This window comes from Toxotes jaculatrix, chromosome 18, assembly GCF_017976425.1.
Source record: "Toxotes jaculatrix isolate fToxJac2 chromosome 18, fToxJac2.pri, whole genome shotgun sequence".
NCBI lineage: Eukaryota > Metazoa > Chordata > Actinopteri > Toxotidae > Toxotes > Toxotes jaculatrix.
This window is the reverse complement of record NC_054411.1, coordinates 13,027,849-13,052,057: the sequence shown is the minus strand read 5'-3', so window position 1 is coordinate 13,052,057 and position 24,209 is coordinate 13,027,849. Positions and strand designations below refer to the sequence as shown.

Sequence of the window (24,209 nt, the reverse complement as noted above, 5' to 3'; positions counted from 1 at the left end):
AGATTTTAAAAATACAAAGGTCAGCTGGTGTTTTGTTGAAATGCAGCCACGCCAGAAACAATCATCTGCATTCCACAAATTCCTCTGAAAGTATGGTGCAGCTTGGAGAAAAAAAGTCTCTCTCTTTCTCTCTCCAAGAACTAAAATCTGTTCGGATAACACACCTTCACTCTGATGCTAGAGAGCAGAACATGCAGTTTTATGTTATGTCATATTTACGTATCCGGCTGCTGCAGCTAAAGAATAATAAAATTACTAATGCAGTTTCTGATCACCTCGCCACCTGGAGGAATGGATACCATTGCCCAAATATGGGCTCAGGGAAGTGGAAAGCCCTGACGCAATCTTCAGTGCTGTTACTTTAAATGGCTTCAGGAAACAAGGGCTCCCACTCACGTCATGGGTTTTCCTCTGCATGAACCACAGGAGCAGGATGTGCTTAATATGGGCATCTGTCTGTTAACCCCCCTCCCTCCCCTCCTTTCTTTTTTCCTCCAAAAGGAAGCAACACGGTGGGGGATGGGTGAGACTGGAAGAAAGCGAAGAGACTATTACAGGCAGCTTTCGTTGACTGTTCCAGATAGCAAGGGCAGTGGACTGATATTCAATGTTAGTGTGGGAAAGACAAAATATGGACAGAAATATCTTTTACAGATTACAATCTTCCCACTTCAACTTTCACTTATCAAACAAGTGCCACGGTCAATTTGTACATTTGTAAATAATTTGTAAACACATTCCAAATGATCTGACATGTATTTCTACTACTTGGATCAATTTAAAGTCACTTGCCTGATACATGACCTCGAGTCAGTGCTATTTAAATGAAGTTAACTGTTAACAAGTTTTCACATTAGTAAAGCAAATTACTTGAATGTGGCACAACTGATTTAACCTGACTCTCTTGAAGGCTGCATGGAGAGCTTCACTGTAAAAGTGTACACAGCAGACTGACACCAACTGTGTAGGCCATATGTAATACATCAAAACTAAATGGCAAAGTGCAAAATTTCTCCTGTGAAGGCTTTGAATAGTGGCTTTACTGAAAAGTCAAATTCATTAGTACTTTCTTTTGGCCCATGTAATGTGCAGTTTCACTATTTCTGTTATCCCATTTAGGCCTAAACCAGGCTCTGGACCAGCCTTGTTAAAGCCAGTCTGTGGGATCAACTCTGTAGCATATATCCAATGCAAAGACAGGTGTGTGTTTGATCTAGCTTTGGAAAACTACTGTGAGGTCAGGGAAACTGCCAGTCCAAAGTCCAAACTCCAAAGCTGTCAGCGTGTGGTAACCTGATCATAAAGCTTGTGTTAAATAAAATGTCAAAGAGTAGCTTTAAGGGGGAGGCGATGTGACTTTTTTAAATAGAAAAAAATATCAGATAAAATATTGGAAAATAGTTTATAGAGAGATAAACGTTGAATTCCCATCATGCATGGCTCTAAGGTATGCTCAAGTAGCATAATAACGTGCTTCAGAGCGTGTGTAGCATGGCATGTCAAGTTTCTGTCCAACAATGTAGCACAGCCTGCAGCAGATGAAGATAAAAGGTGGGGGGATAAGATTTGGTGGCAAACGCCTTCATCACAGGTCTAATGCTGTAATGAATGTATAATATATAATGGAATGTTTCTTGTGGCAGATATAATCCTCCTTGTGACTTTAGCTTGTATTCAGACAGTTCAGTAGTCATATCTTGATAGAGGACACCGGTGGATTTAAATAGCCACAGTTGCCTAACCAGTTGTTTCAGGGTTGTTTGACATAGCACATCGGGTATGAGGCCGGCGGGCGGGGCTATGTCCGATGACGCTGGGGGAGAGACGTCAGAGAGGTGATAAGTACGTGTCCTGCAGCCGGTCTGTATTGTGTCTGCGTTTGAAATCAGAGGGGAGCGATTGAATTCACAAGCTGGCCTCTGACTGTTTGTCCTGGACTAGTTTCAAAACAAGCTGTGACATGGAGGTCAGCGCCGAGGCCAAGAGGATCATGGTCGTGGCTTTGGGGAAACTGTACAGCTCCCGCAGTCAGCGAGGGGGTCTCCGTCTCCACCGGAGTCTCCTGCTGACTCTGGTCATGAAGTCCGCCCGGGACATCTACCACACGGCCCAGGAGACGGCAGAAATCGTTGAATCTGGATGTGAACTACAACAACCGACGGCTCAGATCAACACAGAGCCCACTGGCGCTCATGTGGAGCTCCGGGGCCCCGCTTCGCTTGCCACCGGACACCCTCGGACTTTACCCCGTGAGGAGGTCGTGAGTTCCCACACCGAGCGAACCGGCGCAGAGAACAAGGAGAATCAGTGCCCGACTGGCCCCGCACAACACTCGAGGAAAAGACGGGGCAAAGCGGCAGCTGAGCCGGACTTCCTGCCTTGCAAGAAAGCAAAACTTGAGCAAGGAAACTGCCCTCAACAGCTTATTGTGAATTCCGTTTTGATGGACTACGTGAACTGCAGTAGCGAACTGGTAGGACACCCAACCCCCATGCCTCTGCAGAGGGCCATTGCAGTGTGTTGAAACCCTGCACAGTCTCAGATGAAAAGGAAATAAACACACGGCCTAGGAGCCTGAACGCACCAGCAGTGCGTCTGTCCCAGGATCATTTGGATAAGTACTCGGGATAGTGTGTCCAGGCGTGATCCTGAACAAGCCGGGGCATGTTACAGGAATCACGGAAGCAGCCCTGTTGGTGCGAAGTCGTCCCACTGACTTTTGGCCTAAATATGGGCCACAGCTCAGAAGAGGGGCCGAGTTCAGCAGACCCACAGGAATTGGTTCAGCTGGATCGGCCCTTTAACTGCCTTTGTGAACACCTTCACAAGTCTGTTTAGGCACCCTGAACTCTGCTCAGCAGATGTAACATGTTATGTGTGTGTGCGTTGAGGCCTACATGCTGACTGAAGATGGGAGATGTGCTGATGAATTCAAGTGTAAAACATTCAATGACTACAACTACCTCAGTATTTATTATTAAACATTTTGTACACAAACTGAATCTGGAGTGATGTGTTGTTTACAACAGAGGCTGAATTATATCTTAAGTCATACAGAAGTGCATGATAGTACTGAGAGCTGAACGTGTACTGATACCTAAAAAATACTGGTATTTATGTTAGCAGGGATTTGCTTTGGGTGCAAGTAAATCAGTGTGAAAGTGGAATGTGGGTTTGTTTAGAGTGTGACAGGAAACTGGTTTGGGTGTGAAGAAGTTTGCTTCCTTCAGCCCAACAACTTCACATCCCCCACACTGATTTGCAGAACAAAAGCAGGGACAATCCAGGAGGATTGCAGTGCAAAGAATGAGGGGGAGGCCATAAAGCCACCGGCTGGCCAAACACAATGAACTATGGCCTGGATTCTGTGATGGTGACAGTCACTGGTTCAGACCCAGCAGTCATGGTGCATACGTTTAGGTTAAAAAAAGAAATAAATAAATTGACAAAGTACAGGTACCTGTCAGTTATTTTTTACAACACAAATTTGGAAGACAGAGGAGATAAAGGGTTAACAGAACTGGATTACTCTTTTCAGTTTGAGTTAAGTTTTAAACAGTAACATAATCTCCAGTGTCCTTCTGCACTGTACCACAAGTTCCTATAGAGGAAAATTCACTCTATTTAAATTAATTAAAAACTATCCAATATTTGGAAACATGTGCATTTAAAATATTAAATTTGGCTTTTATTAATTCTACATTAAAGTAGGCTGTAAGTTTTGGAATGCAATGCCCCCCCCTCTCTCCCACAGACAAGCTGCAGGGTGGGGGTGCAACAGGGATTCACCAGTGGCTCTGTGTTTGTGTTGGGGGAAGGGGGTTAACCCAGGAAAACAGAAGAAGGAATGTGGGGGGAAGTGCCCGTGTGAATCCCCATGAGGCCCCAACTGAGCTGCTCATTCTTCCGGCTGAAACCAGAGCACCCTGTCTGTGAACACAGGGCTGGGAGGAGGGGGTGGCCGGAACCGTCTGGACATGCAAGAGAAAATACACACGTCACAACACACTAAATACACATTACATACACATACTTATTCACCTTCATCTCAACTTCTTCCTTCCTTTTCTCTCACTCCTTTACTTAAACCTGCACTAATGAATATTTTTATACTAAAAAATAGATCAAATGATTGTGTAACATGAATAGTGACCAACGAATGGAGAATTATCACCCAAACCTATGCCCCCCCCCCCCCTCAGGTCACAGCTAAAAAGACTAGAGCAATAACGGGGACAAGAAATGAGGCAGAGCGGCGTGCATTCTCTCTGGATTTTATTCTTTAGGAAGAGTTCTGTTTGGAATTACAAAATGCACTGGTAGAAATAGCGGTGAGACAGGTTGAGAGTGCGACAGATTAAGAGTGTGAGAGAGACAGAGTTAGAGAGAGAGAGAAAAAAGAGGGAGTGAGTGAGAGATCAAAGGTTCAACAGCCAGTTATAATGAGTACATCATCAGATTTGGCTTGCTCCTGCACCCCCTGACCCCCACAAAAAGTAGAAGGGAGAATACACCATCTTCTGAACTGCACTTTCTTTTCTTTGTATATATATTTTTTTTTCATTAAAAACAGTTCTTTTTTGTGGTGTCCTGAACACGGTTGTTGTGTTGGGCCTCAAACCCATGTAACAGAAGAAAACAAACGAGACTCTGGCTTTCACCAAAGTCTCTTTTGTGTTTTTATTCTTTAGACGTTTTTTTTTTTTTTTTTGTAATTTTTAACCTTTTTTGTTTTCAAAAATAGAAGGAAAAAAGGAAACGTTGCTTTTTAAAAACATCTATCTATTTATATATCTTTTTTTTATTCCTCTGAATTCATTAATCTGCTTTTTCTTTTATGTCCTGAAGATGACTGTTAACCCACGGTGTGGCATGCACATTGCACATGCATTTCTGGAACTAGATATTTTTTCTTTTTTTTTTTTAATCTTTTGTACTTAAAAATGTTTTTTTTTTCTTTTTTTTTCTCAGTAGCGGCTTTACATTGCTTTTTGAAGACTTTGTGTGATTAATCAGCGTGTTAGTGGATTTCACTGCAGCATAGACACAAAGATGGATGGTGAATGTTTGGGGATTTACATGTTTCATTCAGGGGGTTACTGACATTACACACACAAGCACACGCGCACACACACACACACTCTCGCGCACAACCATAAAGAGTTGAGGATTGTTTCAATGGTTTGACTGAAACATCTTCAAAAGGATTTCTGGAGACAAAGAACAGAAAGCAAAGCAAGCACAAAAACAAAACAGCAGACCTTATCAGAAACACACTCTCCCATTTACACACACACACACACACCACAACCAGGAGCTACATACCTAGTGTGCTTTCTGATTTTAAGTGTAGTTCTGTGAAAAAATACTTGTCTGTGACATTCCACTGAGGTTGGAAAGACACTAATAGGCAGTTTTTTTCTTATCTATTTTTTTCGGTGCATTCTCTGGTCAACATGTGATAGGCCTCCAGGTAAAACATTGGTCAAATAAATAAATTAATTAATTAATAAGTTGGGGCTGACAGTGGTGTGCGTTGGTGACAAGTGTTTGAGGCACACAGAGAAACACGCAGATCAAAATTAAGATATGCAGGAGTGAGACACTGATAACACTGATTTTGTTTTTTTTTTTCCCCCCAGGATCATGACAGGGCCCAGACATCTTTTTTCCAACCCATCTGAACTGTGCTAGTGAGCCAATGAGCTGAACTGTATTCTTCTTGCACTGATCCTGTATCACAGCTCTGAATCAGAAGTGAAGTAAAGGGAGAGGTACAGAAACTAGAGGGACACTGTTTGTCCTACAGTGCCACCTAAAGGTCACAAGTGGTGGTGGTGGAACTCTGAGCACCTGCAGGAGAACAGACTTGTCTATTTAAATGTAGAAGTCTATAGGGAACTGTTGTGTTTGACGAAAATTTTAGAAGCAGTTCAAAACCAAATTCATCCGCAGTCTATATTATATATATATATGTCCTTTAGCCTGCTGACTACTTTGGGTGATCTCTGATTTATGTTTGCCCTCCTGCAAACTCACTCTCCCACAATGCAAGTGTGGGTTGGAGCTCCACCTCAGGGTTGGAAAAATGATTCGCTGAGCTCAAAATTAAACATAAACATACAGAAAAGAATATAAGACCAAATATGGAGAATCTGCCTCATTATTATGACCATCATGATCATTATAAGTTATTATATTATCTGTTTATCCATTATTACGGTCAATAACAAAGAAAACAAAGATGAAGAGTTTCTCTCCTTTCTCCGCCTTTCTATTGGTCTCTTTCTCTCTGAAGTCTCTATGTTAACCCAAAACCCTGGAAGACTTTGAGATGTTACTAATTTGTCAAACTTGTTCACCAATATGGACCCCGCCCCCAACTTTACCCTGCTTCCCAGTATATCATTTTTAGGATTTATCACCTTAGTTACAAAAAGTTACTTCCACAAAAATATGTGCAATTCCAGCTGTATCAGTGGCAAGCATTTGGCACAGAACATACAGACAAGCAAGCAAAAAGTAATCGTTTTTGTTCCGTCAAGATATACATACAGTAACTACCCAATCTCCCTATATCCTTCTGTCACTAGATTTTAGTGTAAGTGAAGGTACAGAGAGGAATGTCATACAGAGGAGAGAGAGAAACAGAAAGGCATTTTCCAAAAACAAATAAATTATTTTTTTTTTAAAAAGAGAGAAACCCTACAGACCACAACAGAATGGGCTGAGGAAATCCCCCCCCCATCCCCACATACAGTAGATTCTCATTGTTGCTATTATTATTATTTTTTTTTATTTATTTTTTTTTGTATCATTCATGCAGGATTCCACAGGGTGTACAACTCCGCAAGTCTAAAAAACGAAGCTGTGTGGGGTGCAACAGAAGATTCAAGCTTCAATGTTTTGAAGAAGTAGAAGAGAAGGAGGAAGAAGAAGAAGCAGCTGCAGGAATAGAAGAAATACTGCAGAAAACAGTTATTTGTTTTGTTTTTGTTTCTGAAACCCATCTCTCTTTTTTTGTTTTTCTTCTCTCATAGGTCATAGGTTGAGGTTGGTTGAACTGTTTCTGGAAAGAGGGTGTTTTCCGGGGACAAAACACCCCATCCTGTCCTCAAGATTTTTACTGAGGGACTTGTCAACCCCGTGCAACACTCCCCAACTCTCCCACCCACTTAGCCTTCTCACCTCATACAGGTGGAGGGCTCATTGTCAGTTTTGTTCGTATTTAAAAACACAGATGATAAAACTCATCAATATTCAACTGGTGGCTGGGAGGGTTGGATTTGATTCTTTCCGTAGCTAACTTAACTGAAGTTAGCTTTGAGAAGCAAAAGAAAAAAAAAAGTGGTCGTTCTTTTGTCTCTAACTGTAAAGTATCTTTTGTCGAGTCGCAACTCTTGACATCTTGTAAGTGGCTGTAGCTCGTTGCCAGAGGCGTAATTTAAGACACACAAAGACTAGTGTCCATCACCCCTCCTGCTTGCATTCACAAAAACTGCAGTTTGAGGTTGGTCTCATTTGGCATCAAGAGATGAATGCAACAACAACGCAAGCAGAACATGGACGTGGTCTGTGACCACCACTTGTTTCTCCAGATCCTGTCTCAGCATTTTTGTTCCATCCTTCCATCCTGACACCCATCCCTTCATCCAGCCCACCATCCCTGGGACATGCCAAGCAGTGGAGGAGAAGAAAAATCGAACAGACAAGAAAGAAAAAGTCACGGTTTCCCTTGGCAGTCAGTGCTCGGGCTGAGAGCCTCCTTTCTTCATCTTTCCGTCCATCTATAAGTTCTTTTTCCTTCTTATGCCCCTCCCCCTTCCCCAGAGGCTAGCACCAGTCGTCGTCCTCAGTCTCGCTGTAGGGTTCATGTAGGCCCTTGCGGGGCCCTCTGGGATGCCCAGCTGGAGGGGGGACCTTATGAGGCCCAGTATGTGGGGGTCCATGAAGATGTGTGGAAGGTGATGAGGAGCGGTAGCCATTGGGTAAGCGACGCTGGGCAGCAGGCTGCACCTGGCCCTGTACAGGCCCTGTCAGGGCAGTGGTGGGAGGGGGCGCGTGGCGGGCAGTCCTAGGTGAGGTGCGACTGGGCTGTGGGTGAGGAGGGGGATGAGGGTGGGGGTTGTTTACGGGGTGTGGCTGAGGGGGAGGGAGGGGATGGGGGTTATGTGGCTGTGGTTGTGGGGGAGGCGGCAGTGGGTGGTTGGCCAGGGCATGTGGGTGGGGGTTCCCACCCTGTATGGGGCTCTGCTCATAGGCAGGTGGTTCATGGTGGGGCTCATAGTCCTGGTTGTAGAAGCAGCCATCCCCTTCCATGGAGCCGCCTCCTCCACTTGTGTCTCCCCAGCGAGGTGGGGGATGATGACCCTGGCGGGCAGTGCCATGGTGGGCCAGCGGGAGGCCAGCAGGGGGAGGGCCCTGACCTTGGGGAGGCTCAGGAGAAAAGCGGCGAGGGGCTGGGGCTGGGGGCCTGCCCTGTGGCCCCCCAGGTGGTGTGGGCATAGCCTTACGGACCACAGGGGAGTAGGTAACATGGGGCCGGGGTGTTGCAGGGGTCTGAGGCAACTGTCGACGGCCTCGACGTGGCGTACTGGTCCCCGAAGTTGAGGGGACAGGGCTTCCGCTGACCGAACTACTGCCCTACACAAAAAGTGAAATAAAGCAAATAAAAAGAACGAACCACGAATTCAAGGACAGAACGTGTAGAATCAAGCAGAGGATGGGAAAGATAGAGTATGAAACAAATAGAGAGGGAAATAAAGAATGCAAGATAGAGAGGAAGAGAGTCCAGGTAGAAAAGCAAGAAACGACAACAAGAACCACAGCAACAATAAGAGTAAAAGCACCAGTCATAATGTGAGTGGAGCAGAGGAGAGAAGGGTAGAAATGAAAGGCATCAAAACGTAACACAGCAGATGTGGATAAAAAAGATGAGATTCCAAACAGCACCATACATATAGAAGCAACATGTCACGCAGAGGAGAGAAAACAAAAGACGACAGGAGAAAAGAAGGGTACAGGGTTGATTTCCGAGCAACAAATGTGGTACAGGGTAAATAGGGTGACTAAGCATATAAAATGTGTCTGGGTTTAAATGAAGAGTGAGCTGTGTGATATATATGCAACATGCTGAGTTCTAAAAAGTTATTTTTTATAAAAAAAAATTCAACTGGGAGAAAATGGCTTTTGCCGTATAGAAAGAAGAATTCCTTTGCAAATGGAGATCATACCCTTTTGTTTCCTATTTTAATAAGGAGTCTAAAATATTGTGTTTGGAAAAGGATGTTGTAAAAGGGAAAGGTGGTGGGGGGTGGGGTTGGGACATTAGCAGTCGGAAAAACATTGAGGCAGGGCAGATAGGGACAGCATTCGGGTACTCAAATATACATTTTTATGCATATTTGTTAGGTTGTTGGAACGGTGACTTCATTTAACAAACATTTACTTGTACTCACGTGATTATACCCACAATAACAAATATGTTTGTGTGCATGTAGTCCACGTACATACAAATGAACTTGCGTACATGCTATACTTGCCATTTTGAACACAACTGTGTGTTGTTAAGGAAAACAACACATCTTGGCCTCTAATTTGAGGGCAGCCATGAATAGTGGCTGTCACACTACATCAGAAACGCCACACTCAACACAGCTTTGAAGTAGCTTCTTTCATTAGTGCCAGGACATCATGGCAGACTGCACCGTCATACTAGAGGCCTTTGTGTTGTATTTTTCAACACTGAAAATGAGTTCCACCACTGCATTTTATACTAGAAAGCACAACAATGCTCTCAAATTTGACACTACATGCACACAAGTACCCAGAAGCCCACCTGTCTGTGTGTCATGCACTCGCGACCCTCGCTGGGCGATCGCGACCAGCGCCGGTCCCTTTCTCTCTCCCGGTCGTGCTCTCTGTCGCGGGAGTGCCTGTGCCCGTACTCGCCCCCTCGCTCTGCTGCATACCGCTCCTTGTCCACAGAGCCATGGTGGTGGTGATGATGGTGGTGGTGTTTACGGTCTTTGGACCGACCGCGATCTCTGTCACGGTCCTTGTCTTTGGACGTGAGGTCGCCTGACTGGGTGGTTGTGCTCAGGTCTGTGCCCAGGCCTGATGGTGGAGTTAATCGGAGTTATCATTGGGGTTAAGCGTGATGGAAACACTAAAGATTGCTATGATATTAGACAACAACATGACGACATTTAAAAGCAATGGCTACACAAAATTAAATACCCTTTTCAGTCTTCCCTATGCACTTAATGCAGAGGATACATTTCAATTTTAAGGGAAGAATGTGTTCCTGTTTTGTTATAATGTAGCCTCTACACTGTGCAACTGTGTTCAAATGGCATCTGTCAAACCATCATGGTATTGATTTCTAGATCTATGGTTGCTGGTGTGTGTATAGATTCTTTCCCACCTGTGTCAGCCTCTGTGTAACGGCAGAGGGACCTCTCCGAGGCCCGATGACTCCGGTCTTTTCGTCTGTGTCCGTGTCTGGAAGTTCTCCCCTCCTCAGGTATCACACGCTCCATGTTGTAGTCGTCTGCCCCTCCTTTATCTCTGTGGCCACGCCCAGACCTGCTGTGACCCAGCGAGGAGGCTGAGCGTTTCATGGGACTGCTGTCATTGATGGTCTGAGAGGGAAAGCGAGAGACCACCAAGGGAGAAAGGGAGAGAAAGGAAGAGAGGCAAGGAGAGGTGTTTCCTTTGAGTGTCAAGTTGGTGTTTTCTGTGAGCTATGGGGTTAGAGACACTATGCACGTGTGTCTATGTGTGCATGTGTGTGTGAATGGGGTCTGTTTCTTGAACTGTGTGCAAGCCCCTCACCCGCCTTCCTCCCACATCCCATCCCAAATCATACATTCCCATGTTAGTAATAATGTTCCGATCATGCTGTTTGAAAAATATAGATACTGGATACAGTTTATAGGGCAGGGGTCGGCAAAAAGCAGCCCATGGGCCAAATTTAGCCCTCCATCACAAATTTATAGCCCCTATAAGAAAAGGATTTTTCAGCAATTTCCATAAATCCACTGTAGATAGATGGAATAATATATAAATTCTGTATAAATAGCATGGTCTTAATTACCCATTTAATATTCAAAATCATCCCTTATTCTGCACCAGGCTACTGAACAGGTTTTAATGTGAGCTCCTGGAGCTGAAATGAAGTCTAATAAAGCTACCAGATAAATAACACACAGCTAATAAAAGCACAAATTAAATTAAATTATATCTTACCTCTTTATTTCAAACATGTTTAATGCCACATTGTTTAATTATAAAACACATCCATATGTGATTGCCCACCTTTGAACTGCAGGTATCAGAGAGATGTGTTTCTTATAGTTGGTTATATAAACTCTTACAGTGTAAGCTTTCAGTAGGCTAGATCCATATATTTAAGGGGCTAAAGATTTAGCCTTGACTACAGCAAGCCCTGGAGTGGACTGAAACACCGACCAAACTGTATTACGTGTTAAAGAAAAAAAAAGTTAAGAATTCACACTACAGACATGTGTCTCAACGCCACGTTTAAAACCGCGCTGGTCCCCCAAAGAAAAATGTTAAGAAAAACTGGCTTAAACTACAGTAATTGCCGACCCCTGAGGCAGAAAAAAGTATACAAAATAAAAAGAGATTTAAAAATAGATGGTGGCAAACGCCCATGCCTTCCATGCGTCTGTAACTTGCTTTGTAAAAGAAAAAAGGGATAGAAGGGTCACACTCCTCCATCCTCACTACTCATAAACCTCCTGAACATGGCACATTCCAGGCTACACAAAACTCCTCTACTTCTGTACTGTCTCAGCGTGCTTTCCTCCAGCCATGCAGGTACATAGGGGTTGTCCTGAGTCCTCTACCCACATGAGAACTTCCCTCTGCAGTGCTGAGGCCTCATGCACTGAGGCGGGACAGCAGGACATAGCCTATGCTGCCACTAGTAGCTGGCCTGGGCATGTAAATCATATCAGGCTACTTCAGTGCTAGATCCTTTTGGCAGCTGACCTTGACAAGTTTTCCACTTATTGTGTATTAGACAAATTCACATGTAGATGACAGGTTGGCCGATGTATATAAAACACCAGATTATCTGGCCTCACAGGAGTAGCACTGAGAATCCCAACAACATATCCATTCACGCGTACTGACACCCAAATCATTCCGCTGTCTTCTTGACTCACACACAAACACACACATACGCTCACATAAACACACACCCACTCTAACGCATTTCAACAAATTTCTTGCATGCAGGTGGGCAAGTGTAAATGGATACTTGGACACAGACAGGGAAACACTGACAGCATCATTACAGACGAGCACACGGGCATGAAGACGTAGAGCAACAAAGCACAAGCAGCAGCAGCTGAGAGAGAAAGAGAAACAGAAAGAGAGAGAGAGAGACACAGACACAGAGGCCACACAACGGTGGCAGTGACTGCTGATGGCGAGAGGGGACGTGCAGAGTTCAGCCTAGTTCCAAGCCCATTACGTTAAGTGCATAAGAGACATGGCTAAGGATGCTGGGATCAGTTTGGAAACTGGGCTGGCATCATCAGATTTGGTCATGCTGAAAAAAAAAAAGGTTATCTTCAATAAATCTACAAACCCCTTCCCACCTCGCCCCAGAAATGAAAAAGACACAACATGAAGACAACACAAATGAAAAACACAAGAAGTTTGAGAGTGAAAGGGGGAGAAAAGAGAGATAGAGAGGGAGACGAGACAGGGAAGACAGGGTACATACACTGAGGTTACTGCCACGTTGTTTCCCTCTCCTCCGCTGCTGTATGAGCACAGAGAAGACACACACACACACAGAGCCACAAATACACCAAGGGTGTGGTCACACATGGACATATAGAACCAGGATGAAGGGAAGAGGGAAGGGAGAGGGAGAGAAGTAAGGGAGACAGGAATGGATTAATAAACAATGAAAAAGAAAAGAGGTACAGAGGAGTACCAGTAAAAAGCAAAGTGTGTTAGTTGGAGGTTTAACCCAAAAAGAGATGGGGTGCAACAGTGGAGAAAGGAAAGAGAGAGACAGAAAGAGAAGGAGGGACAGAGAAAGAGAGTCTGATTAGACACCGAAGCAGCAGTGAAGGTGGAAGAGAAAGACTTACCACACACACTGCAGGGGATTGGCACCAAAACAGTGTTATACATACAAGGTCACCATGAAAATGCTCAATCAACGGCACCACGGTCACAACAGCAATGAGGACATACAGCAAAATACACGCACAAATGGATATGCATATTCACAGACACACACACACACAACCAACAACCAACTCAAACAGGCGGACAACAATGTGACAGGAACAGGAATGTGACTTTCAGGGAGTGAGAGCACAGAAAAACTGCGGCACAAACATATACTGTATATAACACTCACACCCACGCACACACATATAAAAATTTGTAACACACAATGTCGTGCTGGTTCCAGTCAAACAAGCCCCCAAATTTCAAAAGAGTTCAGCACAGATAAAACCTTTGATAGGGAGGAAGAGACAGTTTAGTACAACAACAACAAAAGATAAATAAATCAGGTTTTCGAGAAAAAAGAGGAAATAATGGGGGGCAGAGAAGAGCATAAACTGCATGTATGTGTGTGCTCAAGTGTATATGTAGATATGTTGTTTGCATATGACAACCAGAGCACTCATCAGTATATGAAACAATATAAAATGGATGAGTTCGTTGGATGGAAAACGGGACAACCACAGTTAAAAACCTCCATGCAGGTGGGAGGATGAAAGGAAGAGAACAACAGACAACAGGAGGAGAAGAAGAAAAAAAAGGAGGAGAAAGTCTGACTTTGCCTCGCTGTGGTCCTTCTGAATTCAAATTTGGAGTTCAGCATTTCAGCAAAACATTTCCATGTTTTAGCCAGAAATATTCTTATGACAGGGAGGCCCATACGACAGTAGTCACATTAGTGAGCGTTCCTTGGCTAAAATGTAAAATGTAACCTGGTACCAGACCAGTGATTGTAGTCTTTTGTCAACTGTGGTCTTAATTTAGCAGAAATCCTTTTAACTCTGTGCTATACGTTCTCCAACATGGATTCAAGTAACCACAACAGCAAGTCTTAAATCAAGAAGTCAGACCTTTGTGAATTTGATCTTTTCAAACAAAAGGAGATGAGGAACATACATAATGGAGGAAATAGAAAGAGAGTGGAAAAGTGAGAATGCTGCTCACTTGGTTGTCGCCTGGGAGGCGGGGCATGGAAGCGGCCCTGCCATGGCCTTCCATTGGTGGAAAGTGCTCAGTATCCGAGTAACCATCCTGCCCCATCTCTCTCATCTCTACCGTCTGCAAACAGAGCAGGAGAGCAGGAGATGGTGTGACTGGCTGCCATGAAAACTGATAGGGAGTAGGGAGGATAGGTGGGAAAGTTTGTTATCCGAAGAAAGCAGAGAACTGAGGGACTCAGAGAGGTAACAGTAGTCAGTGGGAGAATTTGGTGAGTGTGTGTATGATGAGTGACTGCTTTTTTTTCTTTTTTTTTTTTTTTTGTTGTTTTAATTTTAAATTGTGGGATGAATGGGGGAAAAAAAAAGGAAATCGGGTCTTACGTGCATAAGATTACAAGCATATTCCAGGCAAATTCTAATTTTGTGTTCGCAGAGGCTGCTGTCAAAAATTGAGCTGCAAGCAAATGCTGGCATACTCAGTGGAAGGTGAAGATTCTTTGTTTAATGGCTCGTACACCAGACGGAGGAGCCTGTGAGTCACAGCAGGAATGGATTTGAGAGGAAAATCATATGCAACCCAAAGGATATGTAATAACACAACTGATCAGATGATGATGTTGACCAGGTGCAGGCACCGATACATTGTAGGTAATAAACAGGCCTGTTTAGAAGTGATAACAACCTTGACTGTTTTGGTCACAACCATGCAAAATCTTCCCGTGCTAATATGTCAGATTCCATTTTGTTTGGAGGGTGCCATGAGAAGTGGAGCTGAATCTGGCAGCTGGGGCTGTTGGCTTGGCTTTTTCTTGCTTAGCTGCACTTCCATTTAAAGCAGAGGTGTGGACCTTTTTTCTCTGATGTTTCGGTTTCAATCATTACCCAAGATGCAGTGAAAGCTATCCCATCAGGTACATTTAAATTCATTTTTACAAGGCCTGATAAAATATAACAATAAAATAAAACAATAACCTCAGACAGATCAACCACTTCCTGCATTTGCAGGCTGCTCATTAACTCACTCTGTCATCTCAGTATATACATTTTAGTATTTGAGTAGTGCTGTTACAATAAAGGCTTTTGTTATCTCATATTGCCTGTTGTTGTTTTATGATTTGATTTGCCTTGTATCTAGCCAACTGCAGGTTATCATTCAAACTGGTTTGCATGAAACCGACAGCCACTCTCTTCTATCCAGCTTTAAACTTCTCCAGACCTCTGTCGATTGATATGGAGAGGTGGCAATCCTACAGGACTGACTGAGACCTGTCAGCCCCTCTAGGAGGTCTACAAGCAGAGAGGTTTAACAGCATGAAGACAGGGACATGAACCACTAGGAGGACAGAGGCGAGATAGACTTCGAATGAAATGTGGGAACATATGGTGAAGAAAAAAATTCAGCACGATTAAAAAACAGCATAAAAAGACAGGTTTGAGACATGGGGCCAATCAAGGAAAAGTCAATGCCATATCATCCATCCATTCATTTTCTATACCGCTTGATCCGTCAGGGTCGCTGGGAGGGGCTGGAGCCTATCCCAGCTGACTACGGGCGAGAGGCAGGGTACACCCTGGACTGCGCGCCAGACAATTGCAGGGCCGACACACAAAGACAGACAACCACACACGCACACACTCACAGAGGGTAGAGTAGAGTAGCCAATTAACCTAATGTGCATGTTTTTTGGATTGTGGGAGGAAGCCGGAGTACCCGGAGAAAACTCACACAGGCATAGGGAGAACATGCAAACTCCAAACAGAAGAGCCCAGGGTTCGAACCTGGAGCCCTCTTGCAACTTAAGATTCGAGGCGGCAACATAAGAATCAAGATAAGTAAGATAGATTGCAAGAAATGAGAATGACCTACTAGGCAGAAATTATAAAGGCATATGATGAGTTATAAGTTGTCCAGTCCATATTCATGTGTATGAATAGGTCTTTAAGATGGATTTATTTACTGCAGAGAAGCAGCAGATTATACAGTGCAGTATTTAGCACGACTGTTGTATATTTTCACAACTACTGACCAGGGTGACCTGAACCTCATATATAAGGTAGGTAGGTAGGTATATAAGGTATAAAGATGGAGCTGCAATCTGTAACTGCAAGACAATTGTGGTTTATTTTATCTTTAAGGTGTCCTCAGCAGTTCTTTGGGTTAGGTTCATTTGGTAGCAATGACATTGACATGAAAGTCAAAACAAATGTTGAATGGATCGAGTGTTTGTACTTGGTCACACAAACTCAGTATATGACAAGGATGCATTTCATTAGTGTAGTATGTGTGTGTGTGCTGTTGGGTGTGTGGTCCTGGGTGTGTGTGTGTGTATGAGCTTTCTACCTGAGAGTTGGTCATGCTTCCCAGGCCATCCTCAGGGTGTCCCTCAGGGCTCCAGCTGCCAGCTTTCTGGGACATCTCCTGAGCACGAGCCGTAACCCATGAATGGCTTTCCGGGACACCCCCCTCCACTGGCCTGTGGCACACACACACACACACACACACAAACACACGTCTGCCTTAACTAGTCTGCATTCAACAAACCGCCTCCTGTATAGTCAAACACACTAACAACATCCAACTCACAGGCTGTTGGTAGTCTCTGTTGTCTCAGGAGGAGGGAGGGCGTTTTTTAGTCCCGGACCCCCATCCTGGGTGGGGGAAGGTGGCTCCACGCGCTGAAACAGTAATGGCGTTCGATTCTGTGTGAGATATACAACATGGCCGCCAGCTATCAGGCAGACTGACAGGGAAATGGGGGGAAAAGGAGCAGAGCAGGAACAGAAGGCATGTAGAAAGGGGGCTGTTGGCTGAAGCAAGGCGAGGCAAAAGAGGTGATCGAAGAGGTACAAATGGGTGGCTCTTGAGCAACTGATGCCCAGGAGCTGGCTGGAGAAATGGGTGGGTGCATTCTGGGACCTAGCAACTCTGTGAGGTGTCCAAGTTCAGGACTCTAACCATTAGAGAATTTACAATGCCCAAAGAGGAAGTGGAATTCACCCACTCAGTGGCTCAGGTTTGGATCAAAGGGAATGATCAATAATCATTCTGGGTTTCATCTGATGATCAGTTGTCATCTGATGATGGATTTAAAAACTATAATGTAGATATAAAGAAAATTTAGGTTCCAAAAAAAAAAAAAAACAGAAGAAAACTTTCAACAGCAGTGGAAGTAGAATTAGAAGTGATAAAGAGGGGAGCTATAATAGAGGGGCTTCATTCAAAGGAGGAATAGAGGACGTCATGGCAGATAAACACTGCAACAATCCTGTGGAGGGGAACATATAGCTAGTGAAATGCATGCTGGAACAAGAACAAAAATGTGAAATGCACTCATTCATTTATTAGACAGCCACTTAAGAAGCAGCAGTAATGCCTAATAACCACCTTCCCCAATTTCAAAGTGATCATTAGCCTGTAACACATGCAAGTTGAATGAAATAAAGAAATGTCAAAATGTCCAATTTTTCAGCTTTGTGATTTTAAAACAAGTCATTTCCTTGTTCCCTTTCATGTATTCAAATCCAAAGAGTGGCAAACCTCCCATCTATGTGTGCTAGCACGAAATATACAGTACAGTATGTAAAGCATATTTAACACTTTTAGACTGTTATATGTGATGGTATCTGCACTAATGACATTTTTGGATCATGAAACACAGCAGAGGTCTCACAAGGTGTGTTGCTACAACATATGGTAGCCCTTTCCTTCTGCTCAGGTCAAGACATGCCACAGCCTATAATGCAGCAGGTGTAGCAGGGAGACAGAGGAGATGATGTGCAGAGTAGTGTGGGGAGAGAGGGGTGAAGGAAGTGGAAAAAAAAATGGGTCAAGTGTGGAGCACCGCATGTGGTCAGATGGACTGTTAGAGAAGGAGGAGGGTAAAAAGGTGCATGACAAAGCAAATCTGATGTTTGAGAGTCACTGTGAGTATCTTAACCTGTGTAATTAAAAAACAAACAAACAAACAAAAAAAAGATGAGCGTCCTTGGGAGCATGCAAACCTTTACAGCCAAAGTTGCATAATCCTGTTGAGGACAATTACATGTAAATTCAAATAAGATATTATCTTATCATCTCAGTCACTTCAGCGTGTGATAAGATGAAATACAGCAAAATTATTGCCAAGGGTGGTCATCTCTGTCACTGAAAGCTCTGTTAACAAGGGGCGGTGTGCTAACTAAAGGATAGGACACAATGCTGTCATAATGCAAAACAGTCCAAGGTTACGAGCATGGAGGATGGGAAGTGAGAAGGTACAGTATCTTCACAAGCAGTCAACATAAGAAAGGACTGAATTCAGCAAAACGAGCCAGTATGAAGGGTCCCCATGATATTGAGGCATGGGCACCTTTGGGGGCTGTGACAACATTTCAGCCTGCTTAAAAACAAAACCCTGTATTCACAGACATATAAACTGCTAAAACTGCATGTTGGTATAAATCATGCACTAAATTACTATTTCAAATTCCTTAGAAAATATAGTAATTCTCCTCATGAATTGTTTGCATTTTCTTTCATAACACCAATGCTGAAATTACTGAATAAGGAATAAGAAATAAACTTTGCCCAGCAGATGGCAGCACCGTTATTGTTAGCGAAGAAGCATATAGGAGATAGCAGATTGAATTAGATTGTAAAATTACTGTTTTCACCCCCCCTGTGTGCCCTTTTCGCTGACTGAATGAGTCCATCCTGAGCTGGGCAGGGGTTGTCACAGCCCAGGCTTGTATGAATGGGGCAACAGCCCTGCAGCCTTGAGTTGAGTGCGTCAGTCTGCCTTGAACTTTAAAGGGTTGGATGCAGGTCGAGCAGAGGGTTATTCTCCTGCAGACAGCAATACCTGCTCATCCCGAAGAGCCTGTGAGCGCTTGATCTTGCTCTGGCGGTAGTACTCCATGATCATCATGGCAGCGTAGATTTTCCCCACTGTCAGGTCTGTCGCTGCTGAGAGAATGACAAGTTACCCTGCAAGATTAGACCCTTTGGTATGGACCCTGAGCGCGAGGAATGGTAAAGAGGGGTGAGGAGTGAACACAGAAAAACACAGAAAAACACACAAAAACACTCTTGAACTCTAACACAGATCTCACACACGCATGAACATTGAGCAAATGGTCTTTTCACAGACAGATTTTTTTTTTTTTTTTTTTAAACCTTATCTTACTTTTGAAAAGGACTTTTGCTTGATGTTATATAGCGTAGATATTTGTCACGGGTAAAAACTTGTAATCAAAGAATCTCATTGTGATACAGATAATGCTTGGTATGGAATACCAAACAACCAAACAAAATGCCGTCCCTCCAGTAATTTGTATAAACACTAATCATCTCAAGAATAAACACTAATTTAACCAACCAAGTCATTAAAAAACATAAGAATATCAGGATAAGAAAATAATAATAAATTATAAAAATCTGTAATAGCCAGTTAAGACTGAAAATGACTTCTTTGGACTTGGCTACAAACGTTATGCTCAATGCATAATCAATTTCCAAGCTCCCAGAAAATTTCACAACTGCTGTATCGTGCAGCTAGGGCTTTGGCGCCTGTGCACTTGTTCTCAGTGTAATTAACACTTCCAGTATTTTTCAGCCATCTAGCGTACAGAGCTGGATGCTCCTGGAGTGAAAAGACATCTATAGAGAGTTGATCTATAGTAGGGCACCCTCTGATCTCAGGCACAGACTGGTAGGGTCTGGGACTGGTGGTGGGTCTATTCTGGTGAGTGTGGTTTTTGTAGTGGAAAGAAAAGATGCGGTATTGGGTGTGTGTACAGTTGTTTTGTGTCTAACATTCAGACAGTGTGCGTGTGTGAACTGGTGTTTGCACACTATTTGTCAGAAGTCCAGCCTGCCTTATCAGTGCTGCTCTCAGTGATTATTGATGTTCATATAAGAGGTATGTGGCTGTGCACATGTGGGGTGATGTGCCAGCTGATTCAGAGGGTGCAGCAGTGACAGAGACTGGCTGAGAGAAGCGGTCCTCGGGTGGTGTGAAGAGAAACAAAGCTGAAGCGCTGGGCGGCACAGGGCGGCTGCATCCAAGCCATTTTGCTGTGCCTGCACCCACGCTCTGCAACTTACACTTGTGCGGTGTCACCAGCAAATCCAAAGTCTTCTGGGAGAGGTTGGGCCAGATTGCCATCATCTCTTTCCTCAGCTCTGCGTCCATCTGGTGCTTGTCAATACCACCTGGGTGTATTCAACAAATCACGCATGCACACACATACAGATACACACAGAGATACACAGATGTCCATGCCCAAGTACATAGACACACAAATTCAGAACATGAACATGCACACGCACATACAATGAACATTACTCATACACACACACAAGTGCACACAAGTGATTCATACCCATTCATATTGATACAAAAATGCAAAAGAGAGGACATACAAACATGAAAACAAACACAGACAGAAGAAACGTTTTATTAGTAAGGTAATAATTATAGCTATGATCAATTCATAACTGCAGCAGAAGCTGTATGCAGGCTGAGAGAACCTCAATTCCACAGGATCTCCACCTTCGGTTTCACACACTACTTAGCGACATGCTACGCACATGATCTACTGTCATAAAAAGCATACTGTACTTTCAGATACAGTAGGAGAGGATTCAGGAAGAGCTGGAGCTTTCTGGGTTCATAGCACTGAAATAGCTCACAGCGCTGCACTAAAGGGGAAATACGAAAAAGGAGAAGAAAGCATGTGAAAAATGGACCAAAGGAGGTAAGCGGGATCCCAAACCTTCCGTACCCTTGGCGATCTTGATGTCCAGCGCCGTGCGGATCAAGGCCATTAGAGTGGAGTTGAAGTGGACCGTGTTGTCATCGGCCACAGGCAGATCCATACGGAGCAGTCTCTGTGGAAGAGCCAATCAGGGTAAGCAGTGAGAAAAAGGGGAAGTAAGTGGAGTGGCCTGTTATGTGGAACCTCCAGGTGACAAAGGGGAGGGATATTGAGTTTGTTGCAGGAAGGGGAGAGGGAGCGAGGAGAAGGGAGGGGGTTGAGTAATGGACGTCAAAGGAGCTGTGCATAGCATGTGCAGCAGGTTCTGACTCTTGTCTTTCTGCCTGTAACAACACGCTTGTACAAAGCTACAGTGTCAGAGTGCACATATTTGAATTTCACTTACTTGTCGTTGTCACAAATTTGGGTTGTTTTTGATCTGAAAGAACCTGTGAGTGCCCAGGTGATTAATAAAGACACTTCATCAGATTCGTCCCTGTCTTATATATTGATTTATTTCATAACTATAAATGCTATGAAATAAATGCATGGTTTTTAAGTCTCTCACAGGTTGGTTAAATCTGCAATACTGAGCCTTCAATCAGAAAAGAAGGAGAACAGGCTGAGCAGCAGGTACTATTATCCATAGCTCCCCCTGTGGGTTTGGAGGTTCACAGTGAAAAGAACAGAGACCAGATGATAAACCAATAAACCAAAAACAAATGGAAGATCTAAGGAAGGTTTTTGTTTATTGGTTTGATCCATTATAGGTCTTGTTGGCTTATCATAGAAAAAGACGACACAGAGACACACACCAACTCACAGATGATGGAGTGGCGTTCGTGTGTGTTTGGTGATAGAAGACGGCGACAACCCAGACATGCAGCAAATCATGCTTCCCCCCACACCCTGATTAAATGCCTCTCCTTTAATCCATCCATCAAAACTTTTTTTTTCTTTAAATCTCTATTCCCCCAAACCCTTCTTGCACACCCCACCCTCATGCCGCATGCGATGCGAACACAATATGCCTCACAGGACAAGCAGCTGCGCAGCCGTACACAGAAAGCATCCTCTGTTGACAACATTAAAATGAGTTCGTGAGTTGTTTTAACGTGGCTGTTCTTGGAGGGAATAAGAAAATTTGTAGACAATGGGGCTAGGCTGAAACGATAGAGCAACTGGCTCTATCGCTAATTATCCGATGTCTAATGTGTGAAAAATGGGCACAGACTTAGAGGTTAATAGGTGAGAGAGAGCAGCATTCTGTGGAAAACGGAAGAGGGGGGAAAAAAAAAATGGCTGGCATGGAAGTGTTATTTTGGTGCGTGAATTGTTCAGATGACCATAATCCGAGTAGAATATATGAGGTGAAAAGAAATATTCATCCTGCCAGAAAACAGATATAGCAAGAGTTGAAAGGGAAAGCTTAAGGGAAAGAGATGATAGAAAAATAAAAATAGAAAAACAAAAAACAAAACCTCAGTATACTTTGTTGACTGTGTCTGACAGAAAGCGGTCCTGCCTGAAGGCTCTACTGTCCCTCCTCAGGACAGAGAAGCTTGAAGGTTAAAAGAAGTGGAGCAAGACGGGTCATTGTTCTGTGGACTGGTTGGAAGGTCAAAGGTAAGGTTTGGATTTTGCTCATTGGCAAGGTGCTTAGGGAAAGCGGTACGGGGGGTAAGGCATAAACAGAGAGATGGTGACTTCCTGGAAAATTGCTCCAGCAACAATTATCAAGGGGCGGATTAAGATGTTTGGGAAGTTTTGCCAAAACCAAGCATGAAAAGCATGTTAGGTTGTTGAGCAGGGTGATTGAGGGTTTAAGTTTGAGTTCAGGGAGGAGGCTTTTAGGAAAACAGTTTAGGGGTAAAACTAAGAGGATAAGAAGAGAAAGAGAGCACCGGGTGTAAGGATAGATGGTGGCAGAGGTTAAAAACAAAAGGATGATTTACTAAGAAAGAGACTGAGATAGAGGTGCAGAAACCTGGTTTAAATAGTACATTTTAGATCAATCAGGAAAAGCAAAGTGTCCTTCGTAAATTAATTTGGTATACCTTCCTTGACTCACACATTATAAACTGCACTCATGTTTAAACCCCATCCATATGGAATCATAAATAGTATAAAATGCCAGTGCTATTTTCCCCAGGTCTGCTGGAGGGGGAGGAGGGATAAAGCAATGGTTGACAATGGAGTGATCTCCTGTGCCTACAGGCCGTTTGGCTGGCTGCCCCCTGAGGCTCACAGTGATCTGCCAATGACATGTATCGTGATTCTGCCGAGTTGATCACGAGAGGAGTTAGAGGAATATGTGGTAACATGAAGGTAAATTTGTTGTTATCATTCTGTATATTTCTATTCCGATAACAATTTGCGTACAATGAATTGCGCCTGCGTTCATTATGTGACAGACAGGGGCGTGTGCAGGAGGGAAGTGGCAGTGGTGGTGAACAGCCATGCAGAAGGCAGGTGAGGGAGTGCATATGTGAAGGGAAGGGAGCTATATGCAGAGATGAGGGGGGCTGGAAACAGAATAGAACTGCATTGACGACAGAACCAAAGGACAAAGAGAAGATTGGACTTGCAGATAGAAAAGGCTGCTTGGGGGCTTGGAGCTGCTACATGAAGGGTGACAGAAAAAGAACTGCTTCTTTATGGCAACCAAAGGCTCTCTAAGGAAAACACATCACTGACACAAGCCTTTCTGCTCTCTCTACCATGAGAAATAACAGAGAATATCTATGTGTAGGTTGATATGACCTAATTCTGTGTGCGTTTGTGTGTATATGTGTCTGCCCCATCCACAGGACGGAACGAGTCAGAGGACGTAAGTCTAGCGGACCTTCCAAGCCCTGCTGCACACGCATGTTTCTGTGTAAGAGTGTGCGTCTTTGGCAGTGTCTACATGTGTGAAATGTTTGTCTAATTATTTAATACTGTATATTTAATGTTTTTACACTTGGATTTTTAAATAACTGCAATAATGTATTCACTCTTGTCACTCTATAGTCACTCAGAATAATATTCAATGCTATTGATTGTAATGTGAATGTTTGTGTAAATGAGCTTGTGTGTTCATCGTACACGGTGCAAAAGAGCTGAGAAGGTCCCTCCTTTCGTCCCCTCCTGTGGATACACAACCCGCCTAACTCTTCAGCCTGATTGTCTTGCTGCCTCCACCCACCAATCCCACACCACCACACAACGCCACAACACCGATCAGCCCACCCCCATTTTCCACGAAAAGAA

At 43.8% G+C, this 24,209-nt stretch overlaps 2 protein-coding genes across 2 annotated transcripts in view; one reads left to right on the top strand and one right to left on the bottom strand.

Moving 5' to 3' along the window:
* Positions 1-1,855: 1,855 nt before the first annotated feature.
* Positions 1,856-3,002, top strand: ier2a (immediate early response 2a). Its single transcript, XM_041061867.1, has one exon. The coding sequence runs from the start codon at positions 1,961-1,963 to the stop codon at positions 2,522-2,524; it is 564 nt and encodes a 187-aa protein (XP_040917801.1). The 5' UTR covers positions 1,856-1,960; the 3' UTR covers positions 2,525-3,002.
* A 3,830-nt stretch (positions 3,003-6,832) lies between these two features.
* Positions 6,833-24,209, bottom strand: part of cacna1aa (calcium channel, voltage-dependent, P/Q type, alpha 1A subunit, a) — a 74,417-nt gene continuing 57,040 nt past the window's right edge. Inside the window, exons 42-51 of the mRNA XM_041061866.1 lie at positions 20,985-21,090; positions 20,305-20,412; positions 19,061-19,164; positions 16,804-16,919; positions 16,561-16,693; positions 14,224-14,337; positions 12,761-12,799; positions 10,427-10,643; positions 9,839-10,116; positions 6,833-8,643 (exon numbers count right to left, since the gene is read on the bottom strand). Coding sequence (XP_040917800.1) covers positions 7,834-8,643; positions 9,839-10,116; positions 10,427-10,643; positions 12,761-12,799; positions 14,224-14,337; positions 16,561-16,693; positions 16,804-16,919; positions 19,061-19,164; positions 20,305-20,412; positions 20,985-21,090 — 2,025 coding nt within the window. The 3' untranslated portion in view covers positions 6,833-7,833. The remainder of the gene's footprint in view (positions 8,644-9,838; positions 10,117-10,426; positions 10,644-12,760; positions 12,800-14,223; positions 14,338-16,560; positions 16,694-16,803; positions 16,920-19,060; positions 19,165-20,304; positions 20,413-20,984; positions 21,091-24,209) is intronic.

Coding starts and splice junctions, on each gene's coding strand:
- ier2a (XM_041061867.1), top strand. CDS start 1,961: ATGGAGGTCAGCGCCGAGGCCAAGAGGATCATGGTCGTGGCTTTGGGG.